Genomic DNA, 25,210 nt, shown 5'->3' with positions numbered 1-25,210 from the left:
GTACAGGCTGAGCAGAACCTTCGAAGAAAGCTTTTGTGTTGCCTCATTATCAAACTCTGTTTCTTTTAGCAAAACACCTTTGGTTCTTTAGTTTAGTAAAAAAAAAAAAAAAACGTTTAGAAACTCACAATGTAGCTTTTAATATTACAGTTGAAACAAGATTGTTGGAGCTATTTATTCTTGATTTCTTTATTCATTTGAATTTGTGTTAGTTCTTAAATGTATATTTTTTGTATTATTTACAGTATTTATTTGCAGGTTAATAATTGTTGATTTTGTTTAATTTTTTGTTTTATTATTTTTTCTTATTCATTCTTTGAGTTAGACAGGAAGTCATGTGGGTTAGTCCACTTTTCTATAAGTATAGGGGCCTGGTAAAGGACCAGCAAGGCATTTGGGTTTGGGGCCTATGGTTTTTACCAGAGCAAGAGAGCAGAGTGTGATTGACAGAGTTAGAACAAAGGAAAGTTTGAAGTCTGTAATTGTGGCTGAAAGGAAACACAAATAAACCTTTCTGAACAATCAACAAAGTTGGACATCACAGCTTCTTTTGCCTGCGTATGGAATCTGGACCCCATTGCCTCTTTGTGGTTGGAGGAACTTTTATTGAAAGTTTGATTTGACAAACAATCGCCACTACAAAGATGTTTTGACAGACAACTTTTTCTGTCTGTCAATAATAAGACTGAACGGTCCTGTTTTAGTTAGAATCACCAAAATTATTTCTATTTGCTAAATGCCAGAATATTAATTTATAACTTTGCTTATGATGCTGTTGGAGTAAGTCTTCTTCGTTTGTGCTGGACTGGCCCATCAGTGGATTAGGGTTTGAACAGATGAAGCCACAGTCCTCTGGAAACAACCAGAGTTTTGGAGAGTCACAGTTTTCGTCATGATTTCTTGGTTGAGGTCTTTTGATTTTTTCCAAATGTCAAATGATTGAGCTGTGTTTTGAAGGTATTAACACATATGCGATACATATGCTATGCTAAAAGTTATGCCTCCAATAAATTCAAATGTTGCGGATCAGAAACTTACAATACCATAACATTATCACGTGAGTTTTCTCAAATTCTTTAAAAGCATCATAATCTTGATGTATGTAAACTTCTAAATTTAAGGAAAGGAATACATTTCAATTATCTAAATATCTGGCTTCAACTGCACACCATTAAACTGCTCGCAATTATTTTCACACTTTAATGAACTTGTGAGAAACCATCACATTATGTCGGAACTTAAAATGGTATTAGTCCTGAAATATTTGCTATAGCACAAGTAAAAATAATAACGTTGCATCTTAGGCTCTCAGCAGCCTCTTTCTGTTTACATGATAATAATAAACATGCTATTTTGAAGTGTAAACGGTTCTAAACCTAAAAAATTTTAAAAATATTGACCCTAACATGTTTCTTCCTCTCTCTTCCCTCTTGCTTTACTCTATAGGCAATGGTGCCCAAATATATGGCTGCCCTCACTGAGTAAACATATATGATAATAATAATATTTAATTTAGTAACAGAAGTTATTTGGAGACACAAAATACATCATTTTTAAACAGTTTTACATATGACAGGTCTTTATCATGTGGTACAGTTATTTGAATCTAAGCTTAAATGGACAAAAGCAGACAACAGATCCAACAGTTTTTATTATTACTTATTTCTCAAAATTGAAGTCAGTAAGGAAGCGATGTTAGTGAAAAACCGAATCCACCACTTGATCTTACATCTTAGTTGGAGTTTTTTTTTTTGTATAAACCTATCAGCCTTACCTCGTGTAGAGGAATTTTAACTAATTTTGAATAAAACCACGTCATAAATATTAATTTTCTGCATTTTTTAAATTCCCTAGGATTCTTGTCCTCCTGTTTTGAAGGAGAGAAGAAGGAAGGAAACCAGACCAGATATCGGGACCTTATGACAACAAACTTTAAAAACCCAACGATGTCTTTTTTTGTCTGAAAACACTTTGACATGGATGATTTCCTTTCAGCCTTATTGGCTCAGACCCGCAAATCTTTTAATCCCAGCGACATCTCTGGTCTAAACCTCATTAGTTAGAAATTTCTGTACCTCCTAGGCGCCGTTGTCCAAGAAATATTTCTAATTCCGACTGACTCACAGGTCATTTGAAGCCTGTGGGGTCAGCAATATGATCGTCATCGTCTTCAACACACAACCATGTGGGAAGCTTGTGTTTTAGGGTCACATGCGTAACCTTTACCCTCTAGGCCATAATGACTGAGCCCTTGGTCCAATGAAGATGCGGTATCTGGCATGGGATTCATGGGATTTGTAGCTTATAAGCAATGTCCCAGAGCAGTGTCTTTATTTTATTTATTTATTTATTTTTGTGTCCTGGACGCTCTAACGCCTATAAACATATGAAACATCTCTTTCCCATGAAAATAAATGTGTTAAACTTCTAAGAATGATTACCAACATTAAGATCTGCTTGCACTCCATATAAAAGTTTAACAAGAGGCAATTTATGTCCGACACAGAGTTAGTTGGATAAACAGCCTAAGTCAGAGTGCATGTTTGTTAGTTTAGAATCAGGCTGTCTGACCTTCCAGGGTGTTCCTGAAGCTCATGTTAGCGGTGCGGTCCATTGCTCCAGTGTCGTAGTTGGGGAGACTGAGAGTGAACTCCACCTCTGCAGAAGTTGGTAATCTTTCCACTAGATTGCGATCGTGGTTTCCAGGGTTGCGTCGCAGAGGGCCTTCATCTCTGGCGTCGCACAGAACGCCCCTGTCATTGTAGTCCTCAGCCTGGGAGCACAGCACCTGTGGTCACAGGAGGACAGAATGGTCAAATGAAATCACAAACCCTCATTGGTGGCGTAAACGTCCCTTAATCTGTAATTGGAGGATGAACGGGCTTTGGTTAGTTTGAAACACAAATATGTGTTTACATCTTGTGTAAATTATATAGATGGTAAAATCTTCAGTTTGTTCTTACAGTTTTTTTTCTTTTCCTTTAAAAAATGAATCTCAAACAAATGATATATATAAGGTTGGGTCAATTTGGGTGGCTCACTTCATCATTGTATAAGGAAGGTGTTGCAATTTCGCGTTTCATGGATTAATGGAAAACAGCATCCAAACCAACCTGGACCTTATTTGTGAAAAAAAAAAATAAAAATACTGTCCAAAATCTAATCCCTGCTTGGGGGGCCCAAGCAGGGATTAGATTTTGGACAGTATTTTTTTGACAGCAACAGCTGCTGAATGTATGGTAGTCTTTTTTCTGAAATGCTGTTAATCCACTCCAGATGTAACGGTGGACATAACCTTCAAGCAGGTTTTGCCTCAGAACGCTTCGATGGAAGGAAGGCCTTTTTGCCCAGTTGAGTCATGGACTTTGGCCTTAAAGCTGTAGTTGGTAATCCTGGAACGGAGATCTGCAGTTCTTAAGATGTTCTGGACTCAAGAATCTGAATCATCCACTGACTCTTTGAATAATTTTGATCAGTTAGCCACTCCTGCGTTGATTTACTACTGTGCCATGTTTAATCCATTTGTAGAAAAAGGCACTTGCAGTATGATTGTGTTCTAGAGCCTTAGAAGTAGCTTTGCATTTTCAGACTAATAGATGGCAACGACTTGGTTTATCATCAGTTTTTGAATTTCTTTAGATCTGGCCATGATGTTTTGCTTGTTCAGATCTTTTAGGCTACATTTTAGGCCTTTCAGGTCTACTTCATCTTGTCAGGTAGGTTCTGTTTAAGAGGCCTCTTGATTCTACAGTTCAGCCTGAAATAAAAAGAGGTTAATCACAGTTAATTTGTATGTTTTGTATATTTTTTCGCATTCGGGTCAGGCTGGTTGGGATAGCTTTTTATTCTCTGAACAGCTTGTATTAATTCAAATGTCAAATTATATATTTTTTTTCATTGATTGCATCTATTTCAGTGAGACAAAAAAATCCACAATAGGAGAAATCTGTAAGGCGGTAGACATTTTTCCTTCAATTTTGGTACATTTATTTGACAGATAGGATTTCTATTTTAAATATATGCTTCTTTAATACTTGTTAAAAATCAAATTGAAATAAATCTTTGAATAAATTTATGAATTCCCTCATTTATTTATGGGCAAAAATTTCAGTTAGCTTAACTAATTTCCAGTCTGATATATGCCCATGTAGGGTAAATGTAAAAATTAAGAGTTCTGTCAATGCAATTTTCAAATAAGGAAGCAAATATAAAAAAGCATGCTTTGTTTTTACCCTCCAAGAGGAGAACACCGAGCTTGGGCTGACAAGGTTTGGGTCCTGGGGGCTCCGGGACCCCATCAGCTCGTCAGTGCACACATCACAGTCCTGGGCGTCCCTCCAGTCCCAGTAGGGAATGGAGAAATCCATGTCTCCGGTCAGCTTCCTGATCTCATGTTCCCAGTGCAGCAAGTAAACACGGTGCCATGGCGGAAATGCAGGGGCCCAGTGTGCAAAGTCCACGTCTCCCCAGACATTCCCTGGCCCACCTAACAGTGCGCTGCGGGACACATAGTAATGCATCCAGACAAACACATCATACACAGATACATCAGCAAACATCGGGCTGGAGCCGTTCCCCATCTCCCTGTAGGTCCCCGTTGCAACGACATAGTCTCTGCTGACTGTCTGCTTGGCCAGGTTCAGGTAAGAAATGAGTCTGTTTCTCTCAGCCCTGGTCAGGTGAAAGATGTTCCTCCTCAGGGACTCTCGTCTTTCGTCGCAGTTGTCCCCAAAGTAGCCAAACTTGCAGTCCCCGCAGTTAAACCCCATGAAGTTACCTGCACACTGACACGTGCGGTTGTAGAAAACCAAAGGCCACCTCTCCCGATCGTCCAGCCCCGAGAAGGGGTACTGCGGTCCATCGGGCCGCTCCGAGAGCTCCACATCCTCACAGGAGCCCCGGCCCGACCGGGCCCCGCAAGCCGAGCCGTCCCCCTCCCAGGCCGGGCAGCACTCCTTTGTCCGCAGGGCGTCTAGGGTTACGCAGAGGCGAGGGAACTGCTGATAGGTGGGGGCCAAAGACATGATGAAAATAATAAGTTTTATCCCCCACATCTCTGCGGCAAAGTTTTTTTTTTCTTTTAAGAGGTAGAACAAACTGTGTTAATCAAGAACCTCCAAGTGTGAAAGTGGGAAGAATTGTTCAGTTAAATTCTTGAGCCCCTACTCCACCCCCACCGTCTCAGTCACATGCCAACATACCCTCAGGCTTACCTCATGAGGGGGGCAATCCGCCTGAGAGCAGCCTGCACTTCGCACAGCTGGGATATTATTCCTTATAGTTCATACTTGTGATCAGCCTTAATATTTTCCTGATCCCAGATGCAGCACACATATGATGGCGATCCATGAATAGAAGTAACGCCGTGCCTACAAATGTATTTGTACCCCTTTTCAACATTTTGCCATGTAAACAGCACAAACTTCAATGCATCTGTTTTGGGAAATAGTGTGGGATAGACCAACCCAAATCATTGAATTTTTTTTTGAAGTTGCAGGAACAGATTAAGTGGTGTTGAAAATTTTTTACGGTAGTGCTGTCTTTTTGGGGTACATTTCTACTAGTTCTGTGCATCTAAAGACAGACTTGTTTCTGATATATGAAAATAAATACCCCTGATGTGTTGGCACTGCAATTACTTGCTAATTCTATGCTTTGGATTATGTTGAGATCACTTGTGAAATGAGCTTGACCGCACAAAAAAACCCACCAACAACAACAACAAAACAATTCAGCGTGTCCTGCCATTGCACTATGAAATTCTCCATGATAGTGGTGAGACCACACAGCTCTAAGTTCTGCAACAAAACCCTCTTTCTGTATGCGCGGCTAATGTTAACTTCAATGTTAAGTTAAATTGATGCACTTTTCAGTTTCAATTACCTGACATACTTAGAGGTTGTGCCTAATAGGAAAAACACACCTTTATTTTAAGTTTTCAAACCCACACACACACACAAAAAAGAAAGAACTAAACACGTTAATCCAAACTTCTGCCTCTGTTTCTCCAGTGCTCGGGAACAACTGACTGTGTGATCTTTTATCATATATTTCACAAATTTGCTGCAAAGACCTAAAACAAAGTCCTCAGTGAGAAGCAGCTGACTCGCACAAATTGCCGTGGGCCATACTTTGCTTTGTGATGATTTCTAAGAAGAAAAAGTTGAAATGTTCATACCGCTGCTGCTGTCTCATGTGACCCCAGCATTCAAGAATGCAACTATTGTCAACCAGATATGCTTTCTTTAGATTTATTTAAGATAATAGATGCGCTGTTAAGTTTGATAAAAGGGAGCAATGCGGCCGATGAAAAGTAACGTCGTACCACTAGAGGGCGCCATGTATCTATGTACCCATTAAATGTTATCAGCGCTGCATTGCCTGTCTTCCCTCTGGTAGCTGTTAAAAGAAAACTTTACGCTCATTTACTTGATTTCCTTGGATTCATATGTTTTACAAATAGATTCTAGATTTGCACTTTTAAAATTTTACACTAGAACACCTTTTTTATCCTATTTCTGTACCTCAAACACTGCTAAACATTGACAACACAATCAAGAGGTTTTATTTTTCACAAGCAAATTACATGTAACAACACTGATGAAATCACAAGAGGCAGAAGATGCAGTAGGCCGTTGGTGAGGACTATAGCACCGTGGACGGTAATTTGAAAAACAAATACGACCATGACAGTGATCATTCAGAACTTTCACAGGTCCAAATCTGTTTACATTAGTGTTTTTTTTTTCCAATCTTAGATTGAGTTTCTTGCTAACATGACTCTCATATTCATAAAAAAAATTGATAATAAAATCTAGCGAGTCCATTCTGTCCAGGTCTTCTACACAGATCACTCAGATATGTTTCATTGGTTCCAAATTTTTCTGAATTCATACAGCGTTCATACACATAATGTTTTTCTCTTGCCAACAGGATGCAAATGAATCCCTTCGTGGGAAGAATTTGATGAAAGACCAGAAACTAAGGACAAAAAAAAACAAAACAGGAACAAATAGAGCGGGACTTAAAAGAGCTGTGATTAGTCACACTATGCCTTATGTGATGTCTCCAAGAGCTCTGTCAGTATGGTAGCTTATTTGTGGGAGGCCAGATATTATCTTGATTAAATAATGATTTACTGCATGATAGCAAAACATGTCATAAGTTAAAAGACATATGACATGTTATTTAATAGGTGATAAACTATATCTAGGGTAAGTCAAATTGATTTTACAGAAAGTAGCTTTAAACGTTCTCATCATGCCATAACCTACTTTAGATTGTTGTATAGCGTTGTAGTTTGAAATTTACAAAAGCCTAAACGAGTCACCATTATTTCTAGAATGGCCTTGGTTATCACAGATGAATTCATATTTTCTATTTTATTTAGTAATTTGCGTCTTTGATTGCACAGCACCATGAGTGTGCCTTAGTAACCTCTACGGAGTTTGCCAATTTTTTACCCCCCAATACATCAGAAACCTCTCTTAAAGACAAATTCTCTACTGAATTGTGCAAACTCTGAGTTTCAAAGTCTCCTTTTTGCTTCCTGTTTCCCAACAGGAGATGACACTCATCATGATAAAGCACTTATTTCAGTGTATCTGAGCTAAACCTGCCTTAGGACCAGTTTGAAAACCATGCGCCCTTTTCCAACCTGACTACTAATTCCCAGCTGAGATTGTTGTAACGAAACTGACTTTTTGTACACATTCTAACGTAAAATGTAAATAAATAAATAAAAATGTAAGAAATCCAGTAGGTTTCGAGAAATGTCTACTGTTCATTCCTCCATTCTAACCTTACCAGAAGGATTGCACCTTATAGCACTTTATCCTTTTTTTCAAACGTTCATCCAAATATCTATACCTCCTTATCTGTACAAGGTCGCAAGGGGGCTGGTGCCTATCTTCTGCAATCATTGGGTGAGAGGTGAGGTACACCTTGGACAGGTCGCCAGTCCATCACAGGGCAACATAAAGACACACAGAACAAACAATTATGCACACACACTCGTACCTAAGGGCAATTAACCTAACAGTCATGCTCTAGGACTCTGTGAGGAACAGTGCTTCAAAAGTATTTTGGGAAATGTTCTTGTTGTGCAACAATAGGTTTGGTTTGGCTAAGGATAACTATTCCAAAGGCAAGTATTAATAAAGTTCAGTCAAAATTACCAACAACCTATTTATCAGGAAGTAATAGCCAAACAGATTTTAATTCAGTTTCAGCCAGTTATTGTTTAATGAATATCTGCCTGGTGAGGTGCGTTATTATAGAACACTACACAAAGGAGTGAATTTGCATGCTGGCGTTCTCAAAAACAGAGAACTGAGGGATGTGAAGAAAAATAGACGGGGGTAGAATAAGGAGGAAACTCAGGAAGAAATCTAGCAGAAAATACCCCCCCCCCCCCTCCAAAAAAACAAAAGAAGATATAGACTAAAGTAAGAACATAATTCACTAACTAATTGTCAGGGATTTGGGTATGTTATGCTTGTTGTTGTGTGTTTTTTCCTCCCTTGCTGAGCAGCAGGTGGACACTAGAGGGCGCAGCTGCACACCTGTTCTACATCCTGTCATCAGCAGATGTTGATGAGAAGCTGGCTGCCACTCATCTCATCTGAGTATTAATTTAAACGGCGTCTCTAATCTTCAGAGATTATTTCTCTTTAACAGAGTTCAACACTTACATGTCTTATTGTGCTCCTGTCTAAGAACTTTGCTGGAGAAAGGTTCCAGTACCCTCCGTAATCTCTTGTTCCTCGGCGCAGACCCAATCAGACTCCTGCAGACTCAGAACCTTAACGACTGGCAGATTCACCCAGACCCTGTCCACCATTCTCCTTCCCTGTCCACCCTCCACCGCCCGCTCCTTAACCATGCAAGCCATCGCCCTCTGATTTTTCATCCTCTGCTACCATGACCCTTGCTCTTATTACCATCATTCAGTCAATCTCCTCACCCTCTCACCCCTGCCTCTTCCCTCCAGTTCGTTCCTGTCATCCCAATTACCACGGAGGCCACATATTACCACCTATTCGTTCATCTGTATCAATAAACCTGTTGAAACTTTTATCCCAATCTTCTGAGAGTTATCTTGTGTTATCGTGTGGGTTAAATGGTTAGTCAGAACCATGACATTAATCTACAAGAGTCAAAATAAGCAAACGCTTAATGAATAAACTAAAAGCACGATCCAGGAAACTTAAACCAGTCCAAATACATCTACAAGAGAAAATCAAAACACAAATATGGGAACAAGCGTTAAGAATAAGAAGTGCTCTGTGGTCCCACAATGAGGAAATTCGGGTGTGACAGTGGCAAATACACAGACAGTTACATACAATTTATAGCAATGAAGAAGACAAAAAGCTAATCTACTCTAAAGTGAGTTCTACAGCAGCAGAAGATGAGCTTTATCAGAAATATGATATACCCAAGGATCATAACTGACTAAAATTCTTCAGAAAAAGTGGGAGCATAGATTTAAAAAGGATGAAAGATACTGAAACAAACTGATATTGGTGTTGGATGAATGCAGTTCTCATCTTTAATCTACTGATAGACTGTAGTGTTTACTAAAGTGCAATGCACTTTTTATTAACATTCTTTAGAAACTCACTGACTCTCTGGTCATATATCATAGACTGCGCAATTCACAGCAAAGACCCGAAGCAAATTCCTCACTGAGAAGCAGCTGACTCAAATGATTGCTCTGAGCAACACTTGCATATCTTCAAATCACTGCTGCTGTCTCACATGACTCTCAAGACCGCAACTCTTGTTGCCAGACGTCGTTTCTTTACATTTTAAGTTGATAGTTCCACTAGCAAGTGGGTCAGTGCAGTGGATGACAACAGTAAATGTCCACTAGAAGGCGGAGTGTATCTGTTTACACATTAATTGCTCTACCCCTCTAGTGAATTTCAAGTACTCTCCCTGTTATCAAAAAATAAAAGAAAAAAATAGGCACTAATTCTCTTGAATGTCGTTGGATTCCCTTTCATGTGTGAACAAAAGCTGCACATACTGTATATCACAAATATACTAAGCGACTCTGTAGAGTATTTGGTCCCATTTAGGTTTCTACAATAATCCTAAACATTAAAGATACTGTCCAGTGGCGACTTTGTCACTAAAAGAGCCACACTGGCAAAAATAAATCCACATTATGAAATGGGAATTTCCAAAGCAGTCCTCTGGAAATGACTAATGCTGCATTTATTTGCATCAGTAACATCCTAAGAAGCACAAGAATCACGGTCATCGGCTGGCAGCAGCAAACACTTTAAGCAAGCAAGCTTTTGACAGATTCTGACATTGAACTGATTAAACTAAGTGAAATTCATTTTCAGGAAGCGTTTCATCAATGCCATCGCTAACCTTCTTTAAAGGTCACTGTTGTAAAACTACAGCAACCTTTAAAATTGCCATAGCTTCCCTAAAGTTTGAAACATTTAAAACCACTTAGGAGATTTTCATCTTTTTCCTCCAGATTTCATTCCCTCAAGTTTCGTTCCTCTGTGATGGCAGCGTAATGTGGGGTATTTTTCATGCTTGATGGGAAAGATGGCTGGAGCTAAATATATGGGATTACCCAAAGACAAGTTGTAAAATATTTTTTATTAAGGTGGAGTTTCACCTTTCAGCAGGAGATCTAAACCATGGGATGGTTTAGATCAAACATATCCATGAGCTCGATCAGTCAAAGTCAATGAGCTTAAGCAATTATTTATTCTGCAGTGATCTTCTTCTTTTATTCAGCATCGTGTAAAATCCCAGTAACATACACGGAGGTTTGAGGTTGTAATGTGACAAATGTGTAAAACTCCATGAGTTCCCGTCTGAACGATCACTGCTGATGCTCCTCTCTTCACACTGTTTTGGATAAAGAGCGGACGGAGGAGGAGAAGGAGGTGGTGGAGGAGGGAAGAGAGGAGCGGTAGAGAAGAAGGAGGAGGGTGGGGGGGGGGTTGTCTTGTGTGCGTCAGTAAGTCAAACATGTTCCAATAACGGGCTGTATTATCTGCTGCTATTTGCAGTTTGCTGTAGCCAGGCACCAGACTGAGCTGAAGTAAAAAAAAAAAAAAAGCTGCACCAGCTTCTCTTCACTTCTCCTCTGTGATGGCAACGATCTCAACCGGGCTGGTATCTGCATGGCAAAAGGTAAGCAGAAAGTATTCCTTCGTTCAGTTTTTTTTTTTTTTTGCTTAGTTTTAAAATGTGAGTGTTAATACAAGGTCGCCCTTTTCTGAGCTTCCACGCCAAGCTCATGTGCATCTCTTTCCCCAGGAGGAGACTAACTCTTGCCCCTGGCTCTGTTTCCTCCATGCAAAACACAAGAGATTCATCTGAACCACCACTCTAGGAGGACAGAGGATGGAGGTAGGCGTGAGGAGCAGCACATGGACAGCGAAAAGATTACCCCTGAGGATGTTTGGAGCCATGCTGTTGCTTGGAACTGATCTGTGCTGGCTGAGCTTGAAAGAAAAGGCGCTGGTCAGTGCCCAGAATAATGAGAGAAGGGTTCTGGCGCATATCCCAGGTGACATTATCATCGGAGCTCTTTTCTCTGTCCACCACCAACCACCTGCAGACAAGGTACCTGTTGTGTGAGTCCACGTCCTTGTCTAGCCTGTATCCGTGCGATAAAGGTTAACGGTCCACTTGTTGGTGCACTTTGTTCAGGTGCATGAGCGAAAGTGTGGCGCCGTGCGCGAGCAGTACGGGATCCAGAGGGTGGAGGCCATGATGCACACTCTGGACAGGATTAATGCAGACCCCAATATCCTTCCCAATATCTCTTTGGGCTGCGAAATAAGGTCAGCGACCAGCAGTGGTAGCTCCACGTATTTTCTGCGAGTGAAAAATGAACTTTCTCAGAGCAATCCGTTGGAAAAAAGAAGGCTGGGTTACAACTTGTACTCAAAAATAATTTTAACTGAACTCAAAGAAATGTTAAATAAATTAGCCTGAAGTGGATGATTTGAATTAACAATACCTGAAATGAAACATGAATATTTGCATCAAATTCCTTCCATTTGAATATAATTTTTAATAATACTATAATATAATAATATAATTTTTTTCTATGAGAAAAACACCAGTCTTAATTTTTTTTAATTTTTTTTTAATATTTTTGGTTTCTTTAACATGTTTGTTAAATGCACTAGGTGGTCAGTTACGACAAATAAAAAAAAATACAGTTGATCAAGGGTTGAATGTCTTAAATTCTTTGCATTTTATTTCAATTTCTAGAGTTTCAAGAAAGCCTTAAAGTGGAAAACATATGATGATATAACTTTTAGATATTTTTTTACACAAAAGGTCAACAGTTGTCTCAATATGCAATCAGACATGGAATGAATCATTAAATAGACAACCATGACACTGACACCTCTGAGAGAGATGTGAAAAGCAACGATTTAGAGGAAAAAATGTAATTAACTGCATCCTTTATTCCAGTAGCAAAGTCTCACATCAAAAATAAGTTTCAGAAATGTAGCCTTTGTGTTATTTTAGTAAAGGTAAAACATTCATAGATTAAGATTTCTTCTAATTATCACAAAACCCTTTATATATTTAACTGAATATATTTAATTATTGTTTAGCAATGACATTGTTTCCATGGGGTATAACTATGATGTGACAGAGGGAACCATTTCTCCTAGCCACTCTTCAAAATAGTAAAGACAAGCATACATAGCACTTAACTACGGCAGATATGTGTTGATCTTAATAACTTAGGAAAAGGTCAAATGAAAATAGATACTCGCCTAAACGCAGCCATATTTACAGGCAGAGGAAAAAAATAAACAACTAAAACTGTGAGAAATAAACTGGGCGAAGATTCCTGTTTATTTTGCCATCATGCACAGTGAAAAAGATGGTAAGGGAGGTAAAAATATCTCTAAGCCTCAGTGTTAGAAATTTGCAGCAGTGACTTAGGGTCACCATGTTTCCATAACAACCATGTATTTTTGGGCTTTTAACATATCTTTGCCAGGAGTGGCGATAAATGTGAAGGGAAGCATGTAAGACATTAAAAACAGATAAACATAAAGACTGAAGCCTTAATAAGAAGTTTAAATAGGCGAATGATCTGAGATTAAGAGTGAAATAGGTTTTAAGGGAGGAGTAAGAATGGCAGATCATTTTCCATGGAGACTTTTTTGAACTTGATAAAGAAGAATGAACCTTAGAAGAAAAAGGCAATGAGGGAAGACTGAATGGAAGAAGTTCACTTTGAATAAAGAAGAATTATTCTTTAGTTATTCAAGAGCCAAGAAAGGCAATAAAGTTAAATCAGTTGTCTTTCACTTGTCTGTAAAGTTCCCAGGACAATGGCTGAGAAAACATTTGTTACAAGTACGAGGGTTTCAGTTACCAGCATTCTGACAGAAATGTGAGTTTTTCAGCTTTTATCCATTGCTGTTGCATGTTTGGATGAAGGATGCTGTTTATCCATCTTTGCTCAGAAGCCAAAATTTCAAAGTTGGAAAGATAAGCAGGAGGGTTATCTAAAGGATGAACTCCAAGTGGAAGTAGAAGGTTTGTCAACAACCCTGACGTCAGAATCCAATATGGCCGCCTGGTGTTAAAAATCATGTGGTACCTGCACTAGTACACAGTTTCTTGCAACCGTGAGAGTTTGTATCTCTTTAAGATCTTTTACACATAATGTACACCTCTGTTTGTGAACATGTTCCTTTAGTGTTGAATAACCAGAGGGAGAGAAAGAAACAGTTTTTAGATCATGTTGCTAATACTAGTTAGCTTGCCACTGAAGAGAGCCATCAGCATAGCCCACTAGTTTTCCAGCTTGAAACAGAATCACGATGAAGACGGTTAAGATGATGTTTATTCCAGATCAGTGTTCCTCAGTCAAGAGATAAAGAATTAGCACCAACAATCATTCTTGGCTCGCATATATCTGCTTTTGTTTAAATTTGGATCCCTTGAAATATTCTCTATTCCATCTCTCCTTTGAGTAGTTTCTGTTGCTTTGTCAGATTAGCTAATGTTTTGGCTGTGGCTTATTAGTCTTACATTGAAGGTACATATATTTTTATTCACAACCAGTGGTTCTTGTAACAGTTTGAGACCTAGGGCCTGGGAGTAAATCATGATTTTCTAACCGGAGCCACTATTTTTTTTAAAATATGTTACTTTTCCAATCATCTGATTATAGTCATTGTTTAATTTGTTCCAGACAATCTATGAAAAAGTCTTTGAATCTGAAAGCATTCCACGAAAGGGCTAACGTGTCTTTGATTTCATAAGGAAGAGGTTACTGAAGTCCCTCTCAAACATACTTTATCGAATTAGGACAAATCTCCCAGTCAAAGCCCAGCAAAATTTGAGCTTAAAATAACTTTTCAAATGCCAACTTTACTGAATAATTCAGACTGTGAAAACACTCCCCATCAGCTTTGTTTCACCCGGGAAGCCCCATCACCTCTTTGCCTCTCGCTCTAATCTCTTTGCCAAACTCTTGTGATGGTGAGCTCAATCTTTTTACACCAGGGACTCGTGCTGGCACTCCGCGGTGGCGCTGGAGCAGAGCATTGAGTTTATCCGGGACACACTAGTGTCCAGTGATGAGGAGGAGAGCCAGGCTAGATGCACAGCAGAAGCTGGGAACATAGTCCTGCAGGGAAAGAAGCCCATTGTGGGTCTCATTGGACCGGGATCCAGCTCTGTGGCTATCCAGGTGCAAAATCTCCTGCAGCTCTTCAACATCCCGCAGATTGCATACTCAGCCACCAGCATGGATCTCAGTGACAAGGTAAAATTGGCAGACAAGCCGGAAGCTTTCAAAAGATGTTGATTTTTTTTTTTTAACCTAAAGGTCAGATGCAAAAAGTGCACGAGTTAATGAACAGAACATTCTTTGCAAACATGCAAAGTATGCCACCAGACTTGTGAACATTTAAATCCCTTCCAACAGAGCCTGTATAAATACTTCATGAGAGTGGTGCCATCAGATATGCAACAGGCCAGAGCCATGGTGGACATTGTCAAGAGGTACAGCTGGAGCTATGTGTCTGCAATACACACAGAGGGTAAGAATGTATGCCTCTGAGCATGCGTCCGTCTTTTCCCACACACGGAATAAGATAAATGCGACTTCAATTATCAAAAAGTGATTTAATTTGAGTAATATCAGTAATTTCATTCAACAGATAAAACATATTCATATTCATATTCAGTATACTGGAACATTACTGAAAGTTCATTGATTTCACTGACTCAGTTCACTATGTCAAAGACATTTTAGAGAATAATTACACACAGGCTGATGTTTTCAAGCCTTTATTTTGATCAGTTATGATGTCTTTCTGTTAAAGCTATTACAAACATTTAATTTCTCAGAAGATTTGAATGCTACATCAGTGTATGTATGTATGTATGTATGTATGTATGTATGTATGTATGTATGTATGTATGTATGTATGTATGTATGTATGTATGTATGTATGTATGTATGTATGTATGTATGTATGTATGTATGTATGTATGTATGTATGCATGCACATTTCGCCCAGTTGGATATGTTTTTATGTATGAAAAATAATTATTAGTATTATATAAGAAAATGAAACAATTCCATTAACTGCACAATATCTGCACTCAGTATTTTGGCTGGGGCTCCTTTTGCATCAGTGCCTACATGCTGCGAGGCTTGTGGGAGATCAGAGTTTGCTGGCCATCCAACACAATAATAACATTGAGATTAAAGCAGGTACTGGACTTTTGTAAAGTGTTGGAAGGTGTCAAGTACTGCTGGAAATGGTCATTTGGATCAGCGTCAAGCTTGTCAGCAGAGAGAAACGGGAAGTGCTCTAAAATATCTTGATCCAGAGCTTAGCTGGTTTTAGCATGGATGAAACACAGTGACCAAAACCATCTGAAGAGATAGCTCCCCTGACTGTGGAAACGTCCAACACACAATCGATTTCTTCTAAAAATGGAGGCTGCATTTATTCCTTATTCTTGTGCATGTTTTCCTTCCACTCAACTTTTCATTAATTTGTTTTGATGCAGTTCTCTATAGACTATAGACAATTTCCATGTGGTGGTTTTGCTCCCTTTGGAAGATACAGTGATGGGAAAACAGTCAGGTCAGATGTCTTCCCAGTGATTGTGTAGTCAAAAGTATGACCCTAGCATCAATACTTTTTAAATCTTTTTGAATTTTTTTTTTAATCTTGTGAGATAATCAAATTTTCTGAGAAACTGCATGCTGGGCTTTCATTAACCGTAAGTCCTGATTATCAAAACAAACTCTTTTAAATGAAATTGATGATATGACTTTCATAATATTTTGCTTCACTGAGATGTAGTTTCGATTTACCAGATTCATCACTGCAATTCCAAAAGCATTAAATATTTTCTGTAAAATGTTTATCTTTGATGTTCTGTGCTTTGTGGTTTCAGTAGTTCAGTAGAGATTTTTCAATGAAACAAACCAAGCTAACATGTTTTAGAGTAAATCTTACTTGAAACTTGGAGGGTCCTGTTTTCACAGAGCCAAAATTAGGCTATTCTTTATTGAAAGTGCTTAGTATATGGTAGGATATTGCAGATTTTAAGTGGGTTAAGTCTAATATTAGAATTTTCCTGTGCTTGTTGTAAACATGCTCAAAGGGACACATGGCAAAGCAAAATCATTTCCCTTCCTTCAGAACTGTAAGCCGTCTCCCAAACCTGGCAGAACATAACGATTCAACATACAAGGCTATCATCGTTTTCATAGAGTCGGTCTCTGAGTGACTAATCCTATTTATTCAGAAACAAATGTGCTGCCAGTGTATAATTCTAGATATTTTCTTGAATGTGTTACCACACATTCTTTTAATCGTTCAGCGTGTTCTCACCACTTTTTATTAATGTGTCTATAATAAATGCTGAATCTAAACTGGATTTTCTCTGTTATTATATAATAAATAATATACATTTATTGATTATACTAAAAAAAAGGCCTGTTGTATTTCAAATGTTCTATTCTGTTTTGTTCTAAGACCTGATGCAGCAAGTAGCATCCATAAAGAAAGCCTTGATTCTTATGTTGAGTCATTTCTTATTTCCAATAGGCAGTGTGTTTGTGCTAGGGCTTGACGATAATTCAGTAACAATATATATATATATATATATATATATATATATATATATATATATATACATATATATATATATATATATATATGTATGTATATATATCGATCGATAGATGTATATCGATGATAGAAAAAAAGGTCAATAAAAAGTTCAATGGAGTAAAAGTCTTCCTTCCTTATGCATTCTAAGTTAAGGTGATGTGAGGTTAGTTTATTTATATAGCACTTTTCAGTAACAAGACATTCAAAGCCATGCAGGGTAATACTACTCATTACATCCTCCCAACCAATCACAAACACAGACCCAGGAACCTCTGTCACTAAGCTCCGCCCCTTCAAAGAGTTCAAAGAGCAGGTGTTCTTTTTTTTCTTTTTTAATAACTTACAGTTTTGGTACAAAGTTGGTTGAATAAAGGGTTGAGTTTGAATTCAGTGTTTGTGTGCTCTGTATCTAAAAATAGGTCACTAAGCAACAGCATAAACTGGCCAGGGCTGCACTTTAAATACATGTTTTGAAATTCCTGATAATTATCAATATCGATCAATATAATTTCTATTTTATCGATATGCTTTATTTCTATATCATCCAGCCCTAGTTTGTGCAGCAATTCTACAGAGGTAGCTAATTCCAAGCTCTTGTAACAGAATATTGCTCATTTAGTCATAATACGTATGTTGTTACCATAAGTTAGGTTTGGAACGTAAACAGACTTGTAAATTTAGTTACTTGATGGTTGGACGAGTTTTGCCTTCACCACAACAGATTGGAAAAATGGCTACATCATTGAAGATGAGGCTCCAATCTATGTTTAAATCTCCTATTCTGTCCTGCTATCAGTAGTGAACTAAAGACCAAGATACTTAAACTCCTGTTGGAGTGTGTAGTCCACTTTTTCTGGTTGAAAATCCTGGGGGGATTACGCTCAGCTGCAAACTGCTACGGGACCATGTGCAATTGCAATGATAGATAAATGTTTCTTTCTTTTTTCTTTAAAATGCCTCGAGTGGTCCGGTATTAAGCCTGCTCCAGATTAACAAAGCATATGGACTGGGGAAATAAACTCCTATGGCTCCTGAGCCATAAGAATGTAAAAATATTTGCTGTGTAAATTCTGATGTCAAAACACAGTTTAGATTTAGGGCAAGATTATCACCAAAATAGAGAAAATAACCAGTCAAATATCTCTGAGAAATCTAAATAACTTAACAAATTAGTTCCTTTATTACTGACGTTGAATAAAAAATATTAATCCAATAGACTTGGTCTGACTTTGATGAGCAGAAGCTTTATTAGAGGCTCTAATTATTGTGATTGGTTAGAAACACATCGGGCACATTAGTCAGGAAAGCGTCTCCAGGGTGAATCCCGCCGTTTGCCCATTGCCAGCGGGAGTTAGGCACCAGCGCTCCAGTCTCCCTGCAAGAATTAGGAAGATAGATAAAATTAATCCATGAATGTTAGTCATCAGGGCATTTCTTTCATTTATCTATTTAATGAGTGTCGGTTTGCCATGCTTAACAGCACTGCAGTGTGGTCCTATGAACTAATGGCAAAGTTTATGACCCAGTAAATAATCACCATGGTGTATACTTGCACAGCAGCAGGAACTGGGTGACCCACTTTTCAGCAATAACAGGGAAGTCAATCACTCGACAGCATCTCCCATGACAGGAACAAAATTACCACATGTTCAACTGCTGTGCTGGCATTACACAAATGCATTGCTTTGTCTTCCTGTACAGCACTCAACCATACGAGCCTACAGAAGAAACTGTGCCTGAAAAAGAAAATGTGTCTTATTTTTTTTAACCCCAGATGTTGGTAAAATATGTCAGAAAAAGGCTTTGTCCTGTCAGGAAAATGTCCAATTTATTTTTTTTATTTCATCTAGCATGCACAACAGACACCTGACTTTGTGTTTTAAACCTTGTGCTTCTCTTGATAGGAAACTATGGTGAGAGCGGCATGGAGGCATTCAAAGACATGGCAGCCAAAGAGGGGATCTGCATTGCCCACTCTGACAAAATCTACAGCAATGCAGGGGAACAAAACTTTGACAAACTGCTGCAAAAACTCAGGGGCCATCTGCCCAAAGCCAGAGTGGTGGCCTGCTTTTGCGAGGGCATGACAGTCCGTGGCATTCTGATGGCCATGAGACGACTGCGCCTGGTGGGGGAGTTTCTGCTGGTGGGAAGGTGAGCAGGGAAATCTGTCATTTCAAATTTCTGCCTGCACGTCCTGTCGCTGAGTGTTTTGTTTGCCTTTTCTATGGAATAAAATAAGCCAACTTTGTGCTCCCCGATTTACAGTCTCGTTGCTTTCCTGTTCAGACGTTCTTCAGATGTCCAGCATCATCCATCCTGATGTATTTGTTGATAGCAGGGCCGTCTTTGTCCTCTCATCCTCATCATCATTGCATCTTTTCAGCTTTATGGTGACCTTGAAACCTCAAGGTATTTCCATATTATTTGGTATTTCCATTCGCGGTGTCTTGCAAAAGTGTCCGTATCTCTTGAGCTTCTGCAAATTTTGTCACATTACAACCACAAACCTTAACGTACGTTGTTGGGGTTTTAAATGACAGGCCAGCACAAACTAATGCATTAGTGTAAAGTAGAAAGAAAAGCACATAATGACATTTTTTTTCACGCAATCCTTGTCATTCCAAAACAACCAAATAAAATCCAGGCACACCAGTTATCAATAGTAATCGCTTAATTAGTAAACTGAGTCCACTCATGTCCCATGGTCATGGTGACTCTGGGGGAGCTGCAAATATCCATTGCTCGGATGTGAGAATCTGTTACCTTTGTGCTCAAAGAAAAGAAGCTAGTGGCCTAGTGGCCTTCAAGAAGTGTTGAAGGCCACTAGAAATACAATTTGCAGTCTGCTTCAAGCCATGTAGGGGACACAGCAAATATGGATCAAGGTTCTATCATGTGTGGCAGACAAATAACACTGTGCATCACCCTGAAGACACATGGTGAAACAATGCCGGCAGCATAATGCAGGGGAAGATTTTCCTGAGCAGGGAAAAGGAAACTAATCAGAGATAGTCATGGTCATATCGATGGAGCAGATATAGATATAAACATATAGCCAGAGCAATAAGTTGATGGTTTAGATCAATGCATTTTCTCTGCGTTGGAATGGCCCAGTAAAAGTCAACAGTTAAATCTAACTGAGAGTTTTTAGCATGACTTGAAAATGCTCAGGGTCGCTTTATGCCCCACCTTACTGAGCTTGAGCTATTTTGCAAAGTAGACATGAAAATAAAATTGTCTAGATCTGGTAAAATACATTAAAATACTTGCAACTGTAATACCAGTAATTTCTGTTTCTACAAAAATATTGACTCGCGGAAGCTAAACACAAATAAACCCCCACCTTTTAGACTTTTATCTATAACTGATTCTGAAAACCATGTTTTTTTTTTATTTCACGCTACAAAGACATGCTTCTTTGTGTTGGTTTGTCAAATAAAATCTCTGTGTAACACAATGAAGTTTGTGGTTGTTGTGTCCTCGTAAGTTCAAGGGTTATGAATATGCTTGTGTATAACAGTGACAAATATGTCTGTATGATCTTTTTATATTCAGAATTATGATGTATGCAAAGCATCCACATAGTAAACCATCAACGGCACCTAAAAAAATAATCACCCACTCTGATGGAAACGACTGCGTCATCAGTCCCTGTTTTGAAATATAGATTTGGAGAAAGCTGCTGTTGCTCAGTTTTATTTCACGAAAAAAGAAACCTTCCTTTCGCACTATTACATAACAATCAGCCGGCAAATTATCTAAAAAGAAAATACGCCAAAGATTGATCAGAAACATTCAGGGAGGAAAAAAAAATGAATTTGAGATAATTTGAGATGAAAACAAATGGAGAAGAGGCGGTGGACCCAGCGAGAGGTTCCAGTCTCTCTCCGAGAATAACGTGTTTTATTTTAAGGTTCGGCTCTCTGGCTCGCTCTCGTCCCTGGTGTTCTATAAATGCCTTTCCTCATTAGGAGCCACATATGTAGGCTGTCGCTCAAATCTGACAGCAGGAAATGTAAAATAACCTTGAACTACATATTGCAATAACGCACGTCTCTGGACTTTCCATTAGCTCACATGGGTCTTAAATACTGTTGCTGTAGTGGCATAGTGTGTTTATTTGTAATCGTGCCAGTTAGGGTAGATATAGGGAGTGTTTTGGTGATTATAAGTTTTGGGTTTAAAATGTTAATATATGCGCCTCAGATGAAAAATGCCGCCCTTTCATTTAATTGCCACCTTGTTAATGTTTACTTAATTGGCAGTTTTGTTTCAAAATCTTTTATATTTTTGACATAAAATATTTTTTTATGTCCCCCCCCCCCCGCCCCCGCCATTCAGACAGATCTGTCTTTTTTAAAAATCTTCCATCTAAGCTAAGGTTAAACCTCTGATTGTTTGCATTTTTGCCAGAATACTACTTCCAACTCATAACTGACGCCACAATACAGTACATGATCACCAAGACTCAAGTGAAAGACAAAATTACTGAAAGTAAAAAAAAAAAAAAATTGAACTGAGGTACTGCAATACCGTGCTGTGCAAAAGCATTTTCTAGCTTTCAATTTTTTCATATATTTCATGTTACAACGACCAGCAACAATGTGTTTTGGGGGAAATTCATTGGATAGAACAATGTCAATTTTATTTACACAGCACATTTGAGAACAACAATGTTCCCAAAAGTGCGTTGCAAGAGGATAAAAACAAAGTCAATACGTTTGGAAGACACCCATAGAATCAGCTATTACTCTGAAATAGAATAAAATAATGTTAAATTATGGAAACACTCAACCTAACAGATCCAATGGAAGTCAAGCTGAACTCGACTTAGAAGCAAAAGTGTGTTTTCAGAAGGGATTTAAAGGACTGTAAAGACTCCGCAGTGCGACAGTCCAGGGGCGGTTGGTTCCAGAGTCTTAGGACGGCCACTGCAAACTCCCGACCTTCTCTTCGCTTCAGTTTGGCCAGCAGCTGCTCTGAGAGCGTCTGGTTGGAAGACCTGAGTCCTCTTTTTGAGTTCTAAAAGCTAAGGAGATCAGTTAAAAAAAACTGGGTACCAAACCATCTAAAATTTCAGAGTGAAAGAAATTTAAAAGGTTTGACAGACAACAGTAGTGAACAAACAGTATTATGAAGAGCAAAAAATATGGCAAACAGGTCAGGGAGAAAGTTAAGGATTTGATTTTTTTTTTTAAATCTGTAGATGTGCACACCACAAATATTTACTGGAAGACAGTGGAAACCCGGTGGTGGATGTTTTTTTTTTTTTCAGGAGGAGCATAAAACCTGGTCAGAGTTGAAAGGACGATGGATGGAGCTAAATACAGGACAGTTCTGGAAGGATAAAAAAAACTGTATGCCACATAAACATTAAGAATGGATTAAAGCATCACCTTTCAGACAGCAACCCTATGCATACAGCCAGAAATACAGTAGTTTACAATGGTCTAGTCATTGTCAAGAACCAAATCCAACTGAGAATCTGTGGAGCGATTTGTAAATTGCTGTTCAAAGAATCCGATCTGATTGAGCGTTATCTATTTTACAATGAAGAATGGGGAAAACGTTTGCAAAAAAAAAAAAAAAAAAAACAGGCTAAACTGGCAGAGACATGTACCCCATTATTAAATGCTTTGACCTGTAAGCCAGTTGATTCGGGAAGATGACCATAAAACGAAAGACACACTTTTCAGATTTAAAACCATTGGAACGTAATAGAGCATTTTCCCTCTACCTCGCAAGTATGCACCAGTCTCACTCTAGTTGTGCGGCTCGAGCGACAAATCTCCACCCTGGATTCTGACTCCTGCATGCGCAGTATCCCCTCACCGGAGCTCCCGTTAACCACTTTGAATTTCTATTACCGTTAATGCAATGTGATACCTCATTGGTTTTCCACCCACAAATGCAGCCATTGGAGCAGAAAACACAGCTGCCGAGATTGCTTAGGTCACGGGGGAGAGCTTTTTGCTCCATTTAGATCAGACAGTTGTTGATGTTTAGTCTTTTCTTTTCCCTCTCTCTCTCTCCTGTTCATTTTTTAAGCGGAGATTAAACATCCTTCTTGCTGATGGATTGTTAAAAAGGGCTGCTCTAAAAATGTACAAAAAAAGCAGAGCAAGATGTCTGTGTGTGTGTGTGTCTATGCGCACACTTGCACAGCACACATACATGTGTCTTCAGGCATGTAGGTGGTATAGCAACACGCCGTATGCAGCATGCTGCCCTGCTAGGTCGATGTGTGGGTTTCAGAGCCCTTGTTGAACAGTGATTCAAACTATCCAGAGTCAAAGCCCTCTATGCTTTTCAAATCTATTCCTGCCTTCTTTTTTTTATGCCATGCACCATTTCTGTATGCGCTTCTCTAAGGATGTGTTATGAAATGATCTCCTACCTCACCAGAATCAGGCATTATAAAACACCCACACACTGTTGTATAACTCCAGCTTGGTTAAAGAAGTTTTTAGAAAATGACTTCTTTAACAGTTTTTTTTCTCCCTTCTTCCTTAAGTTAGTTAGAAGGATGCATTTGCACCAGTCAGCCACGACATTATGACCACTGACAGATGAAGACATATAATTAAAATGTAACGCAGTTGTGGGTGGCATAGATGAAGCGGCAAGCAGCCGCTCTGTCCTTGAGTGTTTAGCTGTTTAAAGCAGTGATTGGGAAGATATAAAAACAAGAGCAAACTTAATAACATCCACACATTAAAGGCCAGACACCTGGGTTAAAATATGCACAGCTTGCATCTCTTATGGAAGGTTCCCAGTCTTCACGTGGCAAAGGAAGAAAAACACTTGTAGAAACCCAAGGCTAGTTGATGCAAAGGATGTGGGTTCTCTTTTTGTTGAGGGGAAGATTTTGCTCAAGGTTTGAGGGAAAGGTATCTGGTAGCCTTTAAGAAATAGTGCTCAAGTCGAGATCTGCAATGTCTTCTTCTCACACAGACAGAGAATGGGGTTTTAGCAATGCCAGCCAGGCTGATCGCTATTTGAAGGTGCCAAAGTAAGTGTAAAATCTCAACTGACCATTTTGCGTTAGATTTGAAATAGTCAAACTCTGTTATATGACTCTCTTCTCACACTGCTGTTCTGTTCCTAAGAAAAAAAATAATTAGTGGCCGATAATGTCAGAAAGGATAGAAATAAATAATTTCAGTGGTGACCATGTGTCTTCTTATATTGTTGTAGAGAATCTGGAATCAGCCGAAATGGGTATAAACTTGGCTTAAATGTCTTTAGATTCTGTCGACTTTCACCAAACTGTTAAAACACTTCTATTATCAAGCTAAGTTTGGTTCTTATTCTTTATTCTAATTAGCATTTCTAAACTTTAAAACTTCTCATCGGAATGCAAACGTACGCTGCATTAATAAATCATTGCCTTATTTCCCTCATGTTACTATGCATTGATGAAGGTAACAACTGCAGAATTCCACCATTAGGTTAAAGGGACATATAGACTTAATCAGGGATGACAATTGAATTTTTCAGATAATTGCTAGAGTCTCGGACGGCAAACTGTAGAGTTTTTATGACAGTATATCACACCAAGTGCAACAATAGCTTTCTTGCAGTTTTGAACGCTCTTCTCATCGATATCTGCCTTAGGACAAAGGATTAAATTCTCCTATTGTGCTAATTCCGGCGTGTATACACTGACATAGATTGTGGTAATCTTAATTAATGGGCACTAAATAAAATCATTTATTAAGTAAATAATTTCAAGCTAAAAATATAGTTTTTTTTATACATAATTTGTTACATTGCCAGCCAGATTTATGGGCACACCTGGTAATAATTCTTTAAAATAAATGTATCTTTGTAGTGACATTAGAAACATCCAACTTTTAATTTTGGTATATTTAATACCTACAAGTGGGCCAGAAGTGTATTTTCATGCCAAACCCACCTGGATTTCACACAGTCAAAAAAAATTATAAATTCTGGTCTCATCTGTCCAGCACACACATTTCGAGCTAAAGTCCCAATAGATTTAACTCAGAGAATGTTTCTAATGGCCGTAAAGGAGACGT

At 38.6% G+C, this 25,210-nt stretch overlaps 2 protein-coding genes across 3 annotated transcripts in view; one reads left to right on the top strand and one right to left on the bottom strand.

The window, feature by feature from the left end:
* LOC105922649 (tyrosinase) overlaps window positions 1–5,168 on the bottom strand; it is a gene marked incomplete in the record, with an annotated part of 30,599 nt that extends 25,431 nt beyond the window's left edge. Inside the window, 2 exon segments of the mRNA XM_036143070.1 lie at window positions 2,572–2,788; window positions 4,233–5,168. Coding sequence (XP_035998963.1) covers window positions 2,572–2,788; window positions 4,233–5,054 — 1,039 coding nt within the window.
* Window positions 5,169–10,968: 5,800 nt separating this feature from the next.
* The window catches only part of grm5a (glutamate receptor, metabotropic 5a), a 35,256-nt gene continuing 21,014 nt past the window's right edge, over window positions 10,969–25,210 (top strand). Inside the window, exons 1-6 of one of the 2 annotated variants that reach the window (XM_036143066.1) lie at window positions 10,969–11,169; window positions 11,347–11,604; window positions 11,692–11,825; window positions 14,530–14,791; window positions 14,954–15,068; window positions 19,070–19,319. In XM_036143066.1, the coding sequence (XP_035998959.1) occupies window positions 11,383–11,604; window positions 11,692–11,825; window positions 14,530–14,791; window positions 14,954–15,068; window positions 19,070–19,319 (983 nt within the window). In that variant the 5' untranslated portion in view covers window positions 10,969–11,169; window positions 11,347–11,382. Of the gene's footprint in view, window positions 11,170–11,295; window positions 11,605–11,691; window positions 11,826–14,529; window positions 14,792–14,953; window positions 15,069–19,069; window positions 19,320–25,210 lie in introns of both variants that reach the window. The other variant, XM_012858644.3, reaches the window with a different exon arrangement.

This window comes from Fundulus heteroclitus, chromosome 11 (genome assembly GCF_011125445.2).
Source record: "Fundulus heteroclitus isolate FHET01 chromosome 11, MU-UCD_Fhet_4.1, whole genome shotgun sequence".
In the NCBI taxonomy this organism is placed as follows: domain Eukaryota; kingdom Metazoa; phylum Chordata; class Actinopteri; order Cyprinodontiformes; family Fundulidae; genus Fundulus; species Fundulus heteroclitus.
This window is presented reverse-complemented; position numbering and strand designations above follow the sequence as displayed.